General features: G+C 41.9%; 1 protein-coding gene across 2 annotated transcripts in view; it reads right to left on the minus strand.

The window, feature by feature from the left end:
• The window catches only part of LOC130183872 (TGF-beta receptor type-2-like), a 34,515-nt gene that overhangs the window by 6,016 nt on the left and 10,971 nt on the right, over positions 1–17,528 (minus strand). The window contains exons 1-5 of one of the 2 annotated variants that reach the window (XM_056399607.1): positions 12,117–12,591; positions 9,283–9,424; positions 8,217–8,407; positions 4,274–5,049; positions 3,236–3,377 (exon numbers count right to left, since the gene is read on the minus strand). In XM_056399607.1, the coding sequence (XP_056255582.1) occupies positions 3,236–3,377; positions 4,274–5,049; positions 8,217–8,407; positions 9,283–9,424; positions 12,117–12,189 (1,324 nt within the window). In that variant the 5' untranslated portion in view covers positions 12,190–12,591. Of the gene's footprint in view, positions 1–3,235; positions 3,378–4,273; positions 5,050–8,216; positions 8,408–9,282; positions 9,425–12,116; positions 12,592–17,528 lie in introns of those variants that run through there. The other variant, XM_056399608.1, reaches the window with a different exon arrangement.

Here is a 17,528-nt window from a genome sequence, read left to right on the forward strand (position 1 = left end):
GGAGCAGACCATGGCCCCAGGAACTGTGACAAAGCAGCTATGTGGCTGCCTGCCACTGAGACGCTGAGCCACTGAGATAGCTGATCAGACATCTGTCTTCCACAGACACACACACAGGCAGGTGGCATCAGAGACAAGAGAGACTGGGGAAACAAGGGCTTCACCTAGGTCATTTAAATGATGCCCTGGGATGTGTGTGTGTGTGTGTGTGTGTGTGTGTGTTCACACGTGTTCATATTTAGTCTCAAATGAGGTGAGTTAACAGAGAGTCATGAGTGACTCACCAACCTAGAGGGAGTTGGCAACTTCAGGAAAAGCAAGAGACCATCAGCGTTAAAGCATGAAGCTTTTTAAACACACTCCGTCAACATCTGTTTTACTCTCATGGTGCTCTGATTCCACAATCAATACCACATCTCTGCCGGCATACTTATCTGAAGGTGATTTTTTGCTGCCATTGGAGCAAAACCAAATTACCGCATCTCATTTGTGCAGCCTATTCTTTCCATCTTCCTCAGGGTCTATCAAGGCAGGAGGCTTTCTGTGTTTGTACAACATTTTAACCTTTCAGCATGAGAATGTCTCCTTGGGTTTTCGCTTAACGAACTACAGATTTCACCCCTCTGCTCGTCTCGGAGAGTTGCCAAGTTTTGAAAAAGTGGATAGAGATACACAGAACACGGGAAAAACACATGAACTATCTCAGTGGCTTCTATCTTTAGTCTCTATTCTGGGCCACGGGTGTGACGGGAACCCCTCTGCTTCCCTTTTCTCCAATAAAGCTACACTAGCCTGTCTGTGCTGGCATGAGTAAAGCTGGATGGCTCTCTCCAGTGCTGCGGTGCAGTCAGAGAGTAATTAATTGCTGCTCACCTGCCTCAGGGTAGGAAGAAGAAAAAAAAGTCATAGAGTAGGGGAGAGAAATGTAGATAAATTGTGTTGAGTGTCAAGTTTAGAAGCAAAGAATGACAGAGAGTTTCTGCACAAGGACATTCAGAAAAACGTTGTAAGATAATGTTTGCTGCCTGCACTGTCTGCAGTGTTCCTGTTGGTTGGGACTAAATAAAAGCAAAGCAAAGGGCTGAAAGACTCATGAACATAAACTCAGAAGTGAATGAAATGGATGGACGAGGCTGAGTGGGATGAATAAAGCTTTTCTCCCTCAGGAGGAAACCAAGAGAAGTCACACTAACCTTTATCCAGTGAGCCTGGATTCATTTAGTATACCTCTACCAGCGTGTATCCTGTCTGGTCCACTCTCAAGAGACATTAGTCACAAAACATCCTCATCCAAGGGAGACATCCATACTTACAAAGTTAACTTCACAGTCAAAACAGCGTGTCTTGGGACCGTGCTCTTTGCAAAACAGGAAAGGGTCTATTTTGTTTTCAAAGGTGTACCCACAGGGCACACATATTCTTGCTGTGTTGGGAAGGAAAAGTGAAGGGGATTGTGGGTCACTTGGCCATGTTGTTTTCTTCAGAGGAGTCATGGGCAGCGTAACTGTGCGATACATTTTAAGGGGGCCCCCTGGGGGGAGGGGGGGGGGGGGGGGTCGTGGGGGCAAACAGGAAAATGCCAAAGTAGAAGCGTTCATGCCCAAACCCGGCTTTCAATCACTTCTCTGACACAATGGAGACAGGAGCAGTCACAGAAACAAACTGGACCATAGAGACACCAAAGGGAAGTGAGAACAAATGACTGACTGTCGATGTGAAATACTGCCCTGTGGTTTGCCTTCAGATAATCACCCATTTCTATTATTTGCACATATCCTGGCCTTGTTTTTGCTACAGAATGACAAACACAAGTAACGGTACATTAGTAAAGTGAAAGCTGATCCTTGAGACTTCTACAAGATGGATTGTGTGTTTGTCACATTCACATTTTGTTCCCACAGTGATTAATGGGACGTGGAGGACACACGCATACGTCCTGTCACACGGCGTCACACATCTACAGAGTGACTCGAGGTGGTGTTGGTCACTGGGTTCCTAATTGGTAAAGTCGTCAGTGTGCTTGTATTCCTTAGAGGTCAAGCGAGCTGTGGAGGCAATTTTTCTTTTTACAGTATTTCTGAGGATCTTTACACAGGCTCCAAAGGGAATTTCATCAATCAGTGCTGCTATTGATTTCCTTTACACCCAACGACCCAGGCTAATCTCTGAATTACCGAGGAAAACGTGGTTCTCTATTATTAACTAAAGGTCACAAGTGATGATTACTGTGTGTACAGTGGGGGCAGCATATCATCAGTATACAAACAGTCTCATGCTTAGAGCAGGTGCCCACAACTGATCATGATACACAAAGAGAATACTGACGGATACAAGGTGGAATACTCATTAAAGAAACAGTTCAATGTTTTGGGAAACACGATTCCCCCTAAAACCAAACAAGCTTCATATTTAACACACAGATTGGTACAACCTTCTCATCTAAACTCTTTGCGATAAAGTAAATAAACCTAATTCCCAAAATGTTAAACTACCCCTTTAAGGAGTCAGTATTTCGGGAAGACCTCAAAACTTCAATGAACGTAAATATCTATTGTAGTATTTCTGAGGGACTGACACTGACGTCAGCCCTCTAGTCAACTCTGAATTTGTAGATGGGTTAATATAAATAAATATTCTTATATTTCCTGTGTGGTATTGATAAACTGACTTTGGCCTGGATACAGGTCTTTCCTGTTGTCTACTTCTGAAGTATTCCTCCTGAATACAGTAAGAGAGGTCTGCAAAATGTACAACTTAGATTTAGTTTTTTCTTTGCAGATTTTATTTATTCACATAGTCCTTTAGCAATGTTTTATTTCAATTAATATTTAATTCAAAGCCTAATTTATCAGTTTACTAAAAGTTGCTCAACCTAAAAAGGCAAAATATTTTGATTAGGTTTCATTGGAGGTTTTGATGTCCCATGGTCCAACTACTCTTTTGGATGAAATTATTTGGCATAAGGAATAAACATCTAAAGATTTTATCATGTTTCATAAAATGTTAGCTGTCAGCAGCTTCCAGCTAAAGCTGCCATATTAGCCTTCAAATTCAAATATTGATTTAATAATACCAGTGACAGTAGTAATTTCTCTCACTGAGGCATCACATCAGTTCTCTTTGCAATCCTGAATTATTCTGTATTTGTGATCTGCAGTGCAGCACACTAACCTGCTCAAGCCGTGTGTTTTAAACATGACTTATTGTGCCTCTGATCAACAGCACTTCAACTTACCTCCAATTGCACTACACCTGGAGATGATCTCCCACAGTACGAGAGCCATGGAGTAAACATCGGCTTGTTTGAAAGACTCAATGTTTTCTAGGTTGATTCTGGACTCCAGCACCTCTGGGGCCATGTATCGGGCTGTACCCACCTGAGAAAAAAGCAGAAAGGGAGACAGAGATCTAGGTCACTGAAGTCCTTGATACCACTGATGATAATAAATGATAAGAGAATGCATAATGCTGTATTATATGGCTTAAACAGGGTGCTACAGATAAGGGGAGCTAGTAAACCACCAAATAAGGGAGTAGTTTAGTTGAAACAGTCTGGCTAAACAGAACATCTTAGCAGTAAGAGTTACTTATCAACATTAATCTAGGGGGGGTAAGACAGGTGGTAATTTTGTGCTGTAGTAAGATGTCATATCAGTTTTATGTGAATCAAAACATGTTTGATGTGTTAAACAACTGGACAGACAAAAAGTGGCTCAGATCTTAACAACAGGTTGTTTGTCTTAACATTATTACTGCCTTGGAAAATGTGTTCACTGGCACCTCCTCTGAATGCACTGAGGGCATTACGATGCATTAGGTGTGCTGCACTGCAAAGGGTGAGGCCTTTTTTATGAGTCATTTTCATAACGGGGTCTAATATGACTTTGGCCTATTACATCAGCGTAATGAGTCCATTAAGAATCAATCAAGCCTGTTTGCCTTGTGAATATAATAAAATGACAACCTAAGAAGAATTACAGCTCAATTTCTATCAGCATTGAAACATCTGGGAATAAGGTATAGAGAAATAAAGCCAAATATTTAGAGATGGTATCCCTGAATGATGAGGATCAGAAATGACAGGTTTGATTGATAGCTCTTCTCAGGCTCTGATAAATATCTTCAAAGAAATATATGGCAGGGCTTGGAATGGCCTGTGTCTGGGATGCCAGTGCAAATTATGACAGGAGAGGATTTATTTCTTATCTCTTAAGGGATCAAAAGCCAAGTGAAGGCAAATAAATCCCCCAAATTTAGGATTAGAAAGCTTTACCTGCCCACTGTTGGCCAGCTCATCCACAGACAGATTGTTGTCCAGCCGGAGTGCGAGGCCAAAGTCACACAGGCAGCAGGACAGGTCGCTTTTCACTAGTATGTTGGAGCTCTTAATGTCCCTGTGTGCGATAGCCACTTTGTAGCGACCACAGGGGGTGTGGTCACTGTGAAGGTGAGCCACTCCACGGGCTAGTGAACTCCCCAGCAGCCACAGGTCGTGCCAGTTGATAATATGATGCGTCAGGTACTCCTGAAGATTCCCTCTCGGCTGGTAGGCTGTGATAAGCCAGTATTGTCTCTGCACCTTCCGTTCCTCTGCCGTCAGGAAGTGAAGCACATTCTCGTGTCTCAAGTCTGCGTCTGAGAAAATTTCCTTCTCATTTTTCCAAGAGGCATACTCCTCGTATGGGAAAATCTTAATGGCCACTGTCTCAAAGCCTTGCTCCTCGCTGACTGAGGAGCCCTGCTTCAGTTTAGCTTTGTAAACTTCTGCAAAGCGTCCTTTTCCAACCTGAACATCCAGTTCGATGGGCAGCAGCTCTGTGTTGTGGTTGAGATTGTTGGCGAGTGTGGAGCTGCTGTCTGAACCTTCGTCGTCTATCATGATGGCGTGAGCATCACTGAAGTCCAGTGGAGGACCCTTCTTGCGTCTAGAGCTGGCTTGCCTCTGGCGGTAGACCCGATAGCAGTAGAAGAAACTGATGACGACAACAGCCATAACCAGCAGCGGCACCAGGCTCACTAAGATGACTGCTACCACCTGGGAATCCATGTCTAAGTGAACAAAAGCAAAAGAGATGTTGAGGATGAGGATGATATATACACAGTGCATTCAGAAAGTATTTGGACTCTTTTTTCACACTTAGTTATTTTGCAGCCTGTGGTGAAATTGTTTAAATCATTTTTTTCCCTCCATATCAGTCTACACTGAATACCCCATAATGACAAAGCAATAACTTTTATTCATCAGCTAGATAGAAAACATGACTCCAAATGAAAGCTAATGTTGTTCCGTATCTGCTGGATGTGTAAACAGGCTACAGTTTGCTAACAAATTCTCAATTTCAACTTTAAAAAGGTGATAATATGTCAGTATTGTGTTTACAGCCAATTGTCCCGCCCCCAAGTGGCCACAACAATTAACACAGGTTTAATTTGAATTTCCATTCTTGACTTAAGGCGAGGTCAATTTACTCGTTTGCCCAGCTGTTATGGAATTGTAGATTCCATATAAATTTATGACACAGATTCAGAAAAATGGACATTTAAACATCCACAATTTCATCTAGGCACACTCCACCTGCTGATCATGTGATATGATTAAAAACTTCCAGAACAGCTACAAATGGAGATTTATTTTGTCAACCACATTTCTATAGTTCAACATAGGTTTAAAAAAGTGGGAGATTTTATTGATCTCTTGGATTTTAGTCTCTTCTCTGTGTGAACGAAACAGTGCTTTTGCACTTGTGCTTTTTTGGAACAATTTGTCAACCACAATACTAAGAAATAAAGCTCAAATTCTGTCTCAGCAGATTGCGTCTAGTCCAGAGTAAAGTGGTATTCTCAGAACTGCAGAGGAACCTGACCCTCCCATGTGGAATGTCTATAAGCATCAGAAAGCCAAAGTTAGCATCCAGGCCACAAAGGCAAACTGCTCCAAACCCTGATCCAGTCAACCACATATTGTGTCTCTTTATAGTTTATGTCTGATTCTTATAATTTAGGCGGTGGTGTGTCTGGTAGCTGCTCCGGTTTTGGCAAACAGTGAAAGTTTATACTTGTGCTGTGTTTATGGTCCAGTTTTTGAAGCAGCAGACATAAAAGAAGACTTATAAAAAGTATATAACCAGACACAACACACTAAATGAGAAAACACCAACTGCTCCAGAGTTTGATGAGTTCTAAATTTAATCATTTATACGCTGTCTTCTCTAGTTGCTCTGAGTGCCACACAGCTTTCTTAAGTGTTTTCCATTTTAAAATTACCAGCTTTTACAGACCTTAAATCTAGCAGAAGATTTTGGTTGCTAAATGTGAGATGATATTAGCTTCAATGCAGAATGTGTTCACATTTTTCAAATTACCCAAACAGGTGAATAAAAAAAAACAACAAATGAAACTGATTTAAGAGGCAGGCGTAGATGTGAGGAGCAGAGTCGGGTTAAAACAAGGGTGGAGGACGAATGGAGAAGGCATCAGGTTAACGGCCCAGTCAAACCCTCTGGTTCTCTCTTTTTTTTTTTCTCTCAACAGGAAACCACATGTCTGAAATCCTCAACATGGCCCCAGTCAGTTTGTTTTGATTTTCATAGAGTGAGAAGCTATTTCTCACAACAAACCTGTCACTGTGCCTCCCGGACTCTCCCAGACAGCTTTAGCCAGAGCCTCACTCATAGTTACAAATATTGAATGTTCCGGAGAAAATGTTGAGTGAGTGTCAAAGACTGTGAATTACACCTTAACGTTAAATTTGAAGGATAGGGATCTAGTGCCCTGCTGGTTAAATCCTCTTCATCTAAGTTTTTCCTTACACGTAAAGTTTTTTGAGTTTTGTTTTTTTGAAGTATTGTTTGTGAACTGAAGAAAATCTTTAAAAAAGGAGCAGTTTCACATTTTGGGAAATACACATATTTGCCTTCTTGCCAAGATTTAGATGAGAACATCGATACCACTACAATGGCGTGAAAAGAGTTAACTGTTACCATAGCATCTCTAAGCATATATTTGCTGGATGTGATTAACAACTTAGTTTTTCTTCTAAGTTATGTAATAGCTTTTTTTGCAGAGCTCTGTGTCACTCAGTCATGAGAAACATAACACCACCATAAATCAGAAAAATGCTTTACTCACTAACAGTAAGAAAGAGTCTCTGGTCAGAATTACTGATATTGTTGCCTTGTACTGTAGATTTTATTGCTGCTGGAGCTCCTTCATTACAACACAGTCTCATGTTAGTCACTGAGAAGTTACAGAAAGTGCACAGACATTCTCGACAGTGAGCGAATGGATTTCCATGACGTGTTTTGCACTGTGCAGATGCTTTCAATTTGGCCCTCGGTGCAGAGCCAGGTCTCGGAAATGTACCTCGGTGTTATTATTGCCTGGATGCTGTAGTCAAAATACATTTGATTCCACGGCCAATGTTGGAACTGGAGTCCACAGGGCAATGTCTCCGAAAACCTGTTTGTAATCATGTTTCTGAAGAACATTACAGTGCACACATGTTAGCGTTCATGCATGACGCCTTACATGACAAGCTGGCATAATAATATTAGGTCGACCGTGACTATGACGTTACCATGTTATGTTGTACAGATGTAAGAACCTGTAAAGGCCCGCTTCTTACATGTTAATACAGTGTTCCTGCACTACTGGTCCACTGTGGGAAGAAAAGTACTGATACAGATGCATTAACAAGGGACTTGTGTAAGTTTGTACAACTTAAAGCTGCTCTAATCAATATTTTTATATAAATCATGCTTTAAATGATTGAGTGTACAGTGAAATCGTGGCTCCTAGTGATGAACTCGCAGAAATTATCACCCGATTGCAGCTCTCTGCAGCTCTACGGAGTGTTTTGGCATCTTCTATCTAATTGTTCTAGTTTTAACTCCTACAATTTTGCCATTTTGTTTCAGCTTCTCTAGTCTCATCAGCCTTGTATCCAACAGGGAGCTGTGTGCAGAAAGAAGCTCCGATAAGCCTACTGCGTGACACCTGCCCAGCACCAAACAGTTGCAAAAGTTCAAAGGGAAAAACAGAGTGAAGACTGGGCATACATTCATCATGTCACAAGAAACACAACTTCAACTTAATGCTTATGTTGCTCTGAATCAGCTGGATGTGTAAATAAGCCACTTTGTATGTCAATGTTGTGTTTACAGCTTGTCCCTCTGATAGTGGTCAAAAAACAAACAAACGTAACAAAATAAACTTACTTGGGTTGAAATAGACCTGCTCATTGCACTCTTCCACATTGCAAGAACAGATGAAGAACTGTGAGCCCATGCCCTTCCTCTCCTTCATCTCACACTTGCTGTTGTTGTAATCCTCCAAGACGAGGCCATGCAGCTTCTGAGCCGGGTTGTGGCAGACTGTATCAAAGGTGATATTGTCATCTTTCTTCCTCCTTAGAAAGCGAAAACACACATTGAAAACACTTTCATTTACTGGGTCTGATTTGTAGTGTTTGTTTGTAGACTGGGGACTTTTGGACTGTTCAGAGATCTGTATTATCACATAACAATGTAATAATGATGGGTCTACAGTTGTGCAAATAATGCAATTTTTCAGCCGCAGTGATAAAGTGGTAACTGTAAATGCCAGATTTGTCTCTTTCAGCAGTCCACAGTCTCAGCATTATGTTAATGACTGCAACACAGAGGTCACATTTACAAACAGCAAGATTCTGAAACACTATTAAAAAACAGGAAACAAGGAAAAAACCCTGAACCTGCACAAGCATACATATTTAAATTTTGCTTCCCTGCTGAGCAGCACTGGCCACACCATTATGAGAGACATTTTAAAGAGGTGCTGCTGTCCATGTGCCATTAGCTTTCTGCTAACCTCAGCTCCTAACATGCCCGTTAAATTGCTAATATAATGAGGAACCGCAGCGTGGCCTAAAGCTTTTAATACCGACACAAATCTGCTTCCTGCTGCTTCTCACATTTGGAGTCAGATCTGATGCTGATGGGTGGTTAGGTGCTCATGTGCTATCATAATCCAGCCAACTGTCTCCACCATAATGCTGACTGACAAAGTGTTCAAAGGAAAAGGTCACTTCAAGGAAGAAATTTTAGGGCTTCAGGCAGGAAATGATGCCTGATCTGATTAATAAAAGAGCATAGTGTGGCCTCATTTCCTCACTTCTCTGGCTGTACATGTAGTGTGATGTGAAGATCTGAATATACTGAAAAATGCTCTTCCCACTTTAACTATAACTTAATGATTCATTTAAGATCAAAACCACAATTTGTGTTTAGTTGAGTTGACACTTACCAAATACTGACACACACATCGTCATCGTGGGGGCAGATGGACGTGATTTCACAATCCACCTTACAGCTCCCTTTACCCGTGCAGCTGGTTGCCCGCACATCACAGAACTTGCACAGCCTCTTTACCTTCATTATATTGGCCTCTAAAGAAAGAGAAGGGGGTTGAGAGAGGACAGACAGTGAGTGGGCTGGGTGTACAAAAGAAGGTTCAGTCTAATCTGTAAAAACACAAGACTCAAACCTATTTCCTTGCATACTTAATGGATTGGTTAAGCAGCATTTGACATTAAAATATCAAACAAATTACTTATTTACTAAAAACTAAAAAATAGTTTTTTTCCTTATTTTTAAGCATTAAGGGCAAGGAAACCTAAAATTTAATTATAGGGCGGGAGTCTGTTGGAATTTGTCAATAAACAGAAGCAGATTTTCGACATAATCACAAGAAAATCCAAACTATTTCTTCCTGGAGGGGTGGACAGATTTGTTCCCTGTGAAGTCTGAACAATAAGAGCAGCGCGCAGTGGCATCCACCTCCTTTGGTCTTGTTCAGACTTGACTTTGCCAGCAGGCAGACCCATATCGGTGAGACAGACAGGATTGTGTGATGAGTGCCTGTGGGTTTGATAATCATCTTTGGAGACAACTGCCAGACAGGCAAGAACAACAAACAAAGAAAACACGGATGCATCTCCTCGCTGAGAAGTCTCTAATTTGTCAAGCCGATGAGTCCGCTCCCCATCTAGAAAGGTGCTGTGCCAGCTCTGTTCATGAATATCAAAAAGAGGGAGGACAGTGTTATGTATCAGTGTACATGAATGTTTGCACAGAGAAAAAAATGTATGTGTGTGTGTGTATGTGTGTGTGTGTGTGTGTGTGTATGTGTGTGTATGTATGTGTATGTGTGTGTACGTGTGTACGTGTGTGTGTGTGTGTGTGTGTGTGTGTGTGTGTGTGTGTTGGTGAGTAATTGCATGTCTACAGAAATTCTCCGACTGCAGTTTTGCTGTTATTCCTTGCAATGATAAAAATCAGCCAGGCAACATGCCTGTTTGGCAGAGAAAGGAGAGACTGAGCAACAAAGAAGGTGAGCAATCTAATCTCTCCTCTCCTTTCCTCTCCTCTCCGATTTTCCTTTTCCTAGGAGGGAATGTTTCCCACACATAAAAGTGCAAGCGGAAAATGGATCTTGTGGCTTTACGAGTTAGAAACTATCCCAAAAAAGGATATTTCAAATCTCCCAGGATCAACCTAGCAGTGGTGGTTGAATCATCATCAGGAAAAAATATATGTATAAGACATAAGACATAAAGACAATCCCAGATGATTTTGTTAGTACATGAAAAGTTTAAAAGTGTATACCCAAGAGAACATGTACTTAGCTACCTAACTAGAGAACCCTGCTTGGACACTGCATCTTACATCTTTCAGGTTAATGTTGACAACTGATACAAAATGAAGTACAGACTGACGGCCTAATTACTTAAACAGAGGAAGTGAAGCAACACGTGACTGTACTGCTACAGTAACACTACCTAACCACACTTCGGCTGTACACTAACACCATGTGCAGAGGGCTGTGAACCTGTTCATATCTGCTGAAAACCCCCCCACTGCAAACGAACATGTGTGATGTATCAGAAGTGGTGGGTGGCAGTCTGAAGATGGCAACATCAAGACTTTCCTCAGTCACATGACCAAAAAGCAAGATGTTTTAGACAGGGAAGTGTAAGTGAAAGTAGAATTCTTCTTGCCGGTGTCAGCAGACAGTGAAGAAGTCTGTTCAGTATCTCTTTGCCTGTGACTTCACGCTGACTTGAGGAAAAAGGTGCTGCGTGTGTGCTCTTAACCTGGCACAAAAAGCCTTCTGTGTCATTTCACTCAATCTGTGGGGTGAGGTTAAACCTGCAGCTTGCAGCAACCAAAAATACTGTACAACCTGCAGTGTGGAAGAGCAGCAAATCTAGAGCACTATAACTTGATGGCATCCTATATTTCTGCTGCCTCTCAGCCAGTACCAGAGAGATTTGCTTCACAAGAAAGTTAGCAGGATATTGCACACGGATATTGCTTTTCTGGCCTTGTCTTAACTGAGAGACTCCCACACAAATAAAAACATCAAAATATCAGACTTGAGCTTCAGACTAAACTATCTGACGGAGCAAGTTAAAGCTCTGCCTGGCGGGCTGCTGAGGTGTTTTGAAGTAAATCAGCACTGAGGGGGATAGTCCATGCCTGAATGCTAGCGGTGGGAAGGTGATTGAGCCGGAGTAATTATATCATTAGAGCAACTCCTGTGAAAGAGCACGTCATTTTAACCCAGGAGGCGGGCTATGGAAGGGATGAATGGTAGTAATTGTCACCCAGGGCTACATATAATTGCAGAGAGGGGGGAAAGAGGATTAGGTGCAGCCAAAGCCACTTGGTGCCGCTGGGACTGAGCCTGAGACAGATGAAGGTATAACGCTGTCTTCCTCAGAGGGGCTGCTAGACCTGTTAGCAATGTCGCTGCACATCAAAGATGAAGATAACCCAATGTGAGGAGGGCTTTAAAGGCTAGCAGGTGATATCCGCAAGATAAGGCTTTTAAAGTACGTCTGCAGTTATGTCGTTTACATTAAATTAATTTGGCTGTTTTTTTTTTTAATATTGAAGGCGATATAATAAGGTACGATAGGCCTGTGTAAAAAATAATGAGTATAGTTTATCTTGCTCTCTTGAAGGAGGCTGTTTGTCTCTTTGTAACCTAACGCTCGACAACGCTTCACAGTCTCTTTAAATGACTCCGCAGCTGCCACTTGGACAACTTTTCTCAAAGTACAAACTTCAACTCACCCGTCTCCTCGAGCAGGATACTACCAAAGAGTATCGTTCCACACCAAAAAGCGAAAAACCGAAGTAGCTCCATTTAGAAACGGACTATACACTCCCCTTTCTCTCATTAATTAACCGAAGCCTTGACAACGGGTTAATATCCACACGTCGCGGACTTAGTTCGGTCCGCCTGTTGCTTCACCCCTAAAGGACGCGTTCACAGCTCCGGGTAGAAGAAGCAAAGTAAACACACCAGGCAGGACTTGCCCTATATGACTCACAGTATGTGCACTACTCATGAAACAGGAAATCTTCTGAGGGGTTGGACAGTTTTTTTTTTTTTTTCCTTCTTCTTCTTCTACTTCTCAGTCATACTCATGTGGCTCACGGAGTCCTGAACCATGTCATTAAGAGGCTGAAACCCAGCAGGCACGACTTGAAATGACATGCTCTAAAATAGCTTAACCAGAAGCTTCACCTATAGGCTGCAAGTATATGCAAACACCCTGATTCACTTCAAAGTAGTCACACCTTTCAGATCTAATTTAGAGCTGGCAGCTCTCAAAGAAAACTGCAGTGTTCTGCTCATATTTAATTTTAATCACAAAAAGTATAATTTTTTTACACACTTAGCAGCACACTCAACTCATTTAAGTGTCCATTCCAAGTCACTAAATTACATTCCCCTGCTACATGTTTTCCTGGAGAGGTTCCAGGCTTCACAGTTAATCAAGGTTGACATAAGAAATGGAGAGTCTCTCCATATCTCTCTATAGTGTTGGTTTTTATTGAAGACACACAGAGGTTAAGTCCACTATAACACTCATAAATTACGCGTCTATTGCCGGGGCTTTGCAGACATGTGTTTTTGCTCTGCATACTCGAGCCATGATGTCAGGTTTCAGTACTGACCCTGTGACCCTGGAGCTTATATCTCTCCACACAGGACGTCAACTCCTTCTTACTCCACCCCACTCACTCTTCTTTATTAACAGCTCTTGCATTGCTGTTGGTGTGCCTGTTTTAGGGAGGGTGCAGTGTAGTGTAGAAAAAGGATGTTCCTTAAAACGTCAGAACTTGCCTGAGAATCATCACGTTTTTAAGTTGTGGTCAGGATTTAAGTAATCAAGTGATAGGTGTCTGTAAATCCATGGATACATTTCAGCGAGGATTTGTCAGTAGCTCATTCGGCATACTTTTAATGGTGCCAATTTGCAAAAATGTAAACAAATACAGGCTAAGAAAACAAACCCAGCTGTCTAAATTTGTGTGTCAGACTTTGAAATGTCTCCCAATCATGTAGACCAGGGCTTTTCATTTAGTCCATTTCACTGACCTTATTTTACTTTTGGCTGTGGGTGGATGTGGACAGTTTGGGTGTGTGCGAGCGTGTGTTTGTTCAAGTCTGTATTTCAGGCAGCCATTCAGCACTGCAAGATGGGGTCCAAGCCACAAGGTGGAGATCCGACAGCGCTCTGAGCCCAAAACGGCCATTCCCCGCTGACCTCAGCACATGTGGCCTCCCAGAGGGTCACAACATCCTGCTCACTGACCACAACACCCAAACAAACTCTTTTATAACGTTTCTTTATCTGCTTCATTTCAACAGGAAACACACAACACTCCAGTGCGCCCAGAAAGGCTTATTTAAACAGGATATTTTTTAGCGTTACTTCATGTGCCTCTTTCACTGTTACTTTTAGCTTTCCCCTCTACGCAAGTTCTTCAGTGTTCCTCTACCTTTGAACAATTTTTTTCCACCTCATTGCACAAACACAGATAAACAAGCACCAGGCAAACATCCTGAGTGGTATTATGCTCCATAGCAGGTGCTTGGCGTTCCTGTAAACTGCTTTGGTCGAGTGGAAAGGCAAACAGAGAAACCTGATGACAAATCTCTGGACGCATGCCTCGAGATAACACCGATGGCAAACAATCACCGCATGCAGCACATTACAAAGGCACTCGGAGATGTCAGTCTCTTTGCACTTTTCTCTGGGCCTCTATAAGAAGAAAGTGGCAACAAAAGTGCAGTGTCTCTCCCACACAAAGATTATATGCATATAGTGCATGCACATTTCTTGTAAGATTTCTCCTCCGCAGTGAGTGCCAACTGGAGGTGTGCCACAAAAGGAGAGAGTGCACACAGGAATATTGAATCATCACTCAATACTAAGCCGAGCCACGGCAAGTATTGCAAAGTTAGAAAAGATGCTGAATTGCTGTTAGAAACTGTGACTTTATGACACTTAAGAAAGACACTTGAGAGTTCCATTTAAGTTCAGCTCTGATAGGTTTTGAATTCATTTTCTCTGGAAACTAGGTTGATCAGGTTTGATTTCAAATGTTTGAAACTGTGAGTGTTAAGGAAGTTGAGTAACATTCCCTCATGAGATTTTGCATTTTCAGTCCATGTTCTTGAAACCTAAAATTAAACATGGTGGCATGTTACACAGGGGATGCCTACTGCAGATGCGGCTCTGAGACTTATGCGAGAGACGCAAAAACATACTTAGTAATTCAACTCTAGTACAGGTTTCTTAATTTTATTTATGCCATTGCAAACTGTATTTGTTTTAGATACATTTTGAAATCTGTTGCAAAAGTCAAAGGAGCTGGGAAAACTAAAATCTGAACGCTCAGTCTTTCTTTTCACAAGGAAATTGCTGATATCAATTCGGCAGGTTAATGCGTCTTAGTTGCACAAGGGTGGGAGGGATCTGAGCTCGAAAATCCACATTTTTTGTCACTACACTTAGTCTTAAAAGCAGGTGGAATATGATTAATAATCCCATTCTTCAGCCAGGTAAAAAGTGTCTTTAATTTGTTGACTGGTTGAACAGGTAATCTTTCAATAAACCATCATCTTAAGGCCGTCCTTGTTGTCAGAAGTCAGAGGAGGGTCTGCCACAAAGAGCATCTTTTTAATCAAGCTTGTATTATATTGAGATTACAAGCATCAAAACACCTTGTAGCATCTGATTTATAAATACAGTATACCATGCACTCTTTAAAGGTGCTTGGAGCACTTATTTGAACACATCCACTCTATCCTCAGGAGAGAGGGTTTAAGCACTGATTTGCTGCTGATGCTCTTGGTCCACTGGCGGTTAAATCAAGCAAACTGCTGGATTACTGCACACGCTGCCAAACAACCACCTCGTGCCGCTTGTCTTTGTAAACCACCTTCAATCAACACTTTGTTACAGGATAAAATGCACAAATAAAGCTCACGCCAAAGGAAAAAAACATCTTCAAACACTCGCTCTCGAGTCCCACAAGCTCAGGCATGTGTATTTGCAGCAGAGAGAAATGTAATACAACTTGCAAATTGCTTGTGAGAATAGTGGCACAAAACAATCAGGTAATTTTAAATCAGTGCCCTCTTCAGTTACATTGCACATGATTAAGGTGCCTACGCAACTGGAATATGAAATGTTTCTTGAGACTGTGGAGGCCCCAGCCCACCCCCCACCCCCCCTTACAGCACTTCATTTGGATGTCAATCTGTCAGGTGACGGTGCCTCAGGATGCGCCTCTTCAATCCTTCAGATACCACTTTCGCCCCAGAGAGTTCACATCAACTCTCACAGTATAACAGTAACACTGCACAAGATTTTATAGTTAGAAGTAGCTTTCAAGTGTCTGCCAGGGATTTAAGATGAATGCATATTCATCATAAAAACATGGGGTGTGTGGGGGCAGAGAGTGAAAGGTGAAGTTAGAAAGAGAAGGCAAAGAGAATAAAGAGAGAAAGGTATCTCTGGTTTTCAAGAAGCTGAGAAGAGCACAGATCTGGTCAAGCTGCATCCTTGTACTGTGTAGTGTTTCCTGTCTCATGTGTCAGGAAGAACTGGCTGGGTCAGGAAAATCTTCAAAATCAAAAGATGGAAGATTTTCATGTATTTTGTGTGGCTGTTGACCTAATGTTTTCACTGCAACATTAAGCCAACAGCCCTCCAATAACTAGCAGCTAAGATTGTGATCTATCTGTTTATCTGGAGCAGAGTTAGACGGGATGATGCAGAACACTCTTGTTTCTATCCGTTAAATATAAAGCTCCCCCTGAGCTCAAAGGTCGCCTGTGCCAGCAGCTTACTACGATCCATAATTTTATTGTTGGATGACCTTCAGCGTAATTATGACAGGAGCAAAGGAGGAAGTTAGGCGATGTACTACACAGAGCAACAAAGTCTGCATTAGGACGAGGTTGGATTGACAAAACACAAGACCTTTGGCACAGGAGACTGCTGTTTGTTTCCTGAGCGAGACCTAAAGTCAATGTTGTGTCTTTTATCCATTAACTGCGTGTTTATTTTTGTTACTACACGATGAAGTTCCTCAACTCAAACCACCATTTCCTTTACCTGACCAAGTAGTGTATTTGCCTAAACAATCAAACTGTGACCGTTATGTTTATTATGTTTCATATCTGAGGGGATGAGTGACTTATATGGTTGTTTAAGTTGGAGGATTTATTGTGTGAGTGGGTTTGCTTAGCTTAGAAAGCTATCAAGGGGAAGCAGCTAGCTATGTTCTGTCTAGCAGTAACAAAATAGAGCTACCAGCACATTGAAAGCTCACTGATTAACGTGGTATATTTTGTTTAAATTGGACGAAAACCAGATATAGGCCAATGACTCCACTATTCAACCACATCCCAGTAAAATACCAAACTGTTACTTTTACACACACACACACACACACACACACACACACACACACACACACACACAAAAAAAACTGTTTGTAACCATTGGGCAGTGCCAAGCTAGCTGTATCCATCTGTTTTTAGTCTTTGTGCTAAGCTAAGCTAGCTGACTGCTTGCAGTGACTCTCCCCTAGAAAACGAGAAAGGGTATTTCATGAAATGACTAGTCCCTTAACCTGAAAGTATCATGTGCAATCATCTCACAACTGGAGCGCAAACGAAGAACTCAGTAGCGTGCATGCAACACATTTGAATGATTTCAAGCCCACAAACACGTGCAGGAATCCAGGCCATGGGCAGTAAATATACTAGTATTGAACACAACCATGTGCTTTTAAGTTCGTTGTACACACAAATCTGACTCACCTTGGCTTGCATGTGGGGGTGTGTGCCCACTCATACAAAACACACATAACAGCATACAGATACAGGCACACACAATAACACTCACGCTACCCCCCACACCCCAACACAATGATTTGGCACAGTTTTCTTGGTGCCATTGGTAAACCTAAGGAAGTTGCAATGGCTCAACAACAGCCTCTCTCTGTCTTCCCCGACCGCTGTGAACAGACTTTGTCTCTCAGCATTAGTCAGACGCTGTGAAGGAAGGGAAAGTTTATCTTAAAAACTCCAAAGGTTACAACCTTTGGTATCACAACACTTTTGGGACTATTGTTCTCTGGCAGAACATCAATAGGTGTCCAAAACGGTGCCAAAAC

This window comes from Seriola aureovittata, chromosome 16, assembly GCF_021018895.1.
Source record: "Seriola aureovittata isolate HTS-2021-v1 ecotype China chromosome 16, ASM2101889v1, whole genome shotgun sequence".
Classification (NCBI taxonomy): Eukaryota; Metazoa; Chordata; class Actinopteri; order Carangiformes; family Carangidae; genus Seriola; species Seriola aureovittata.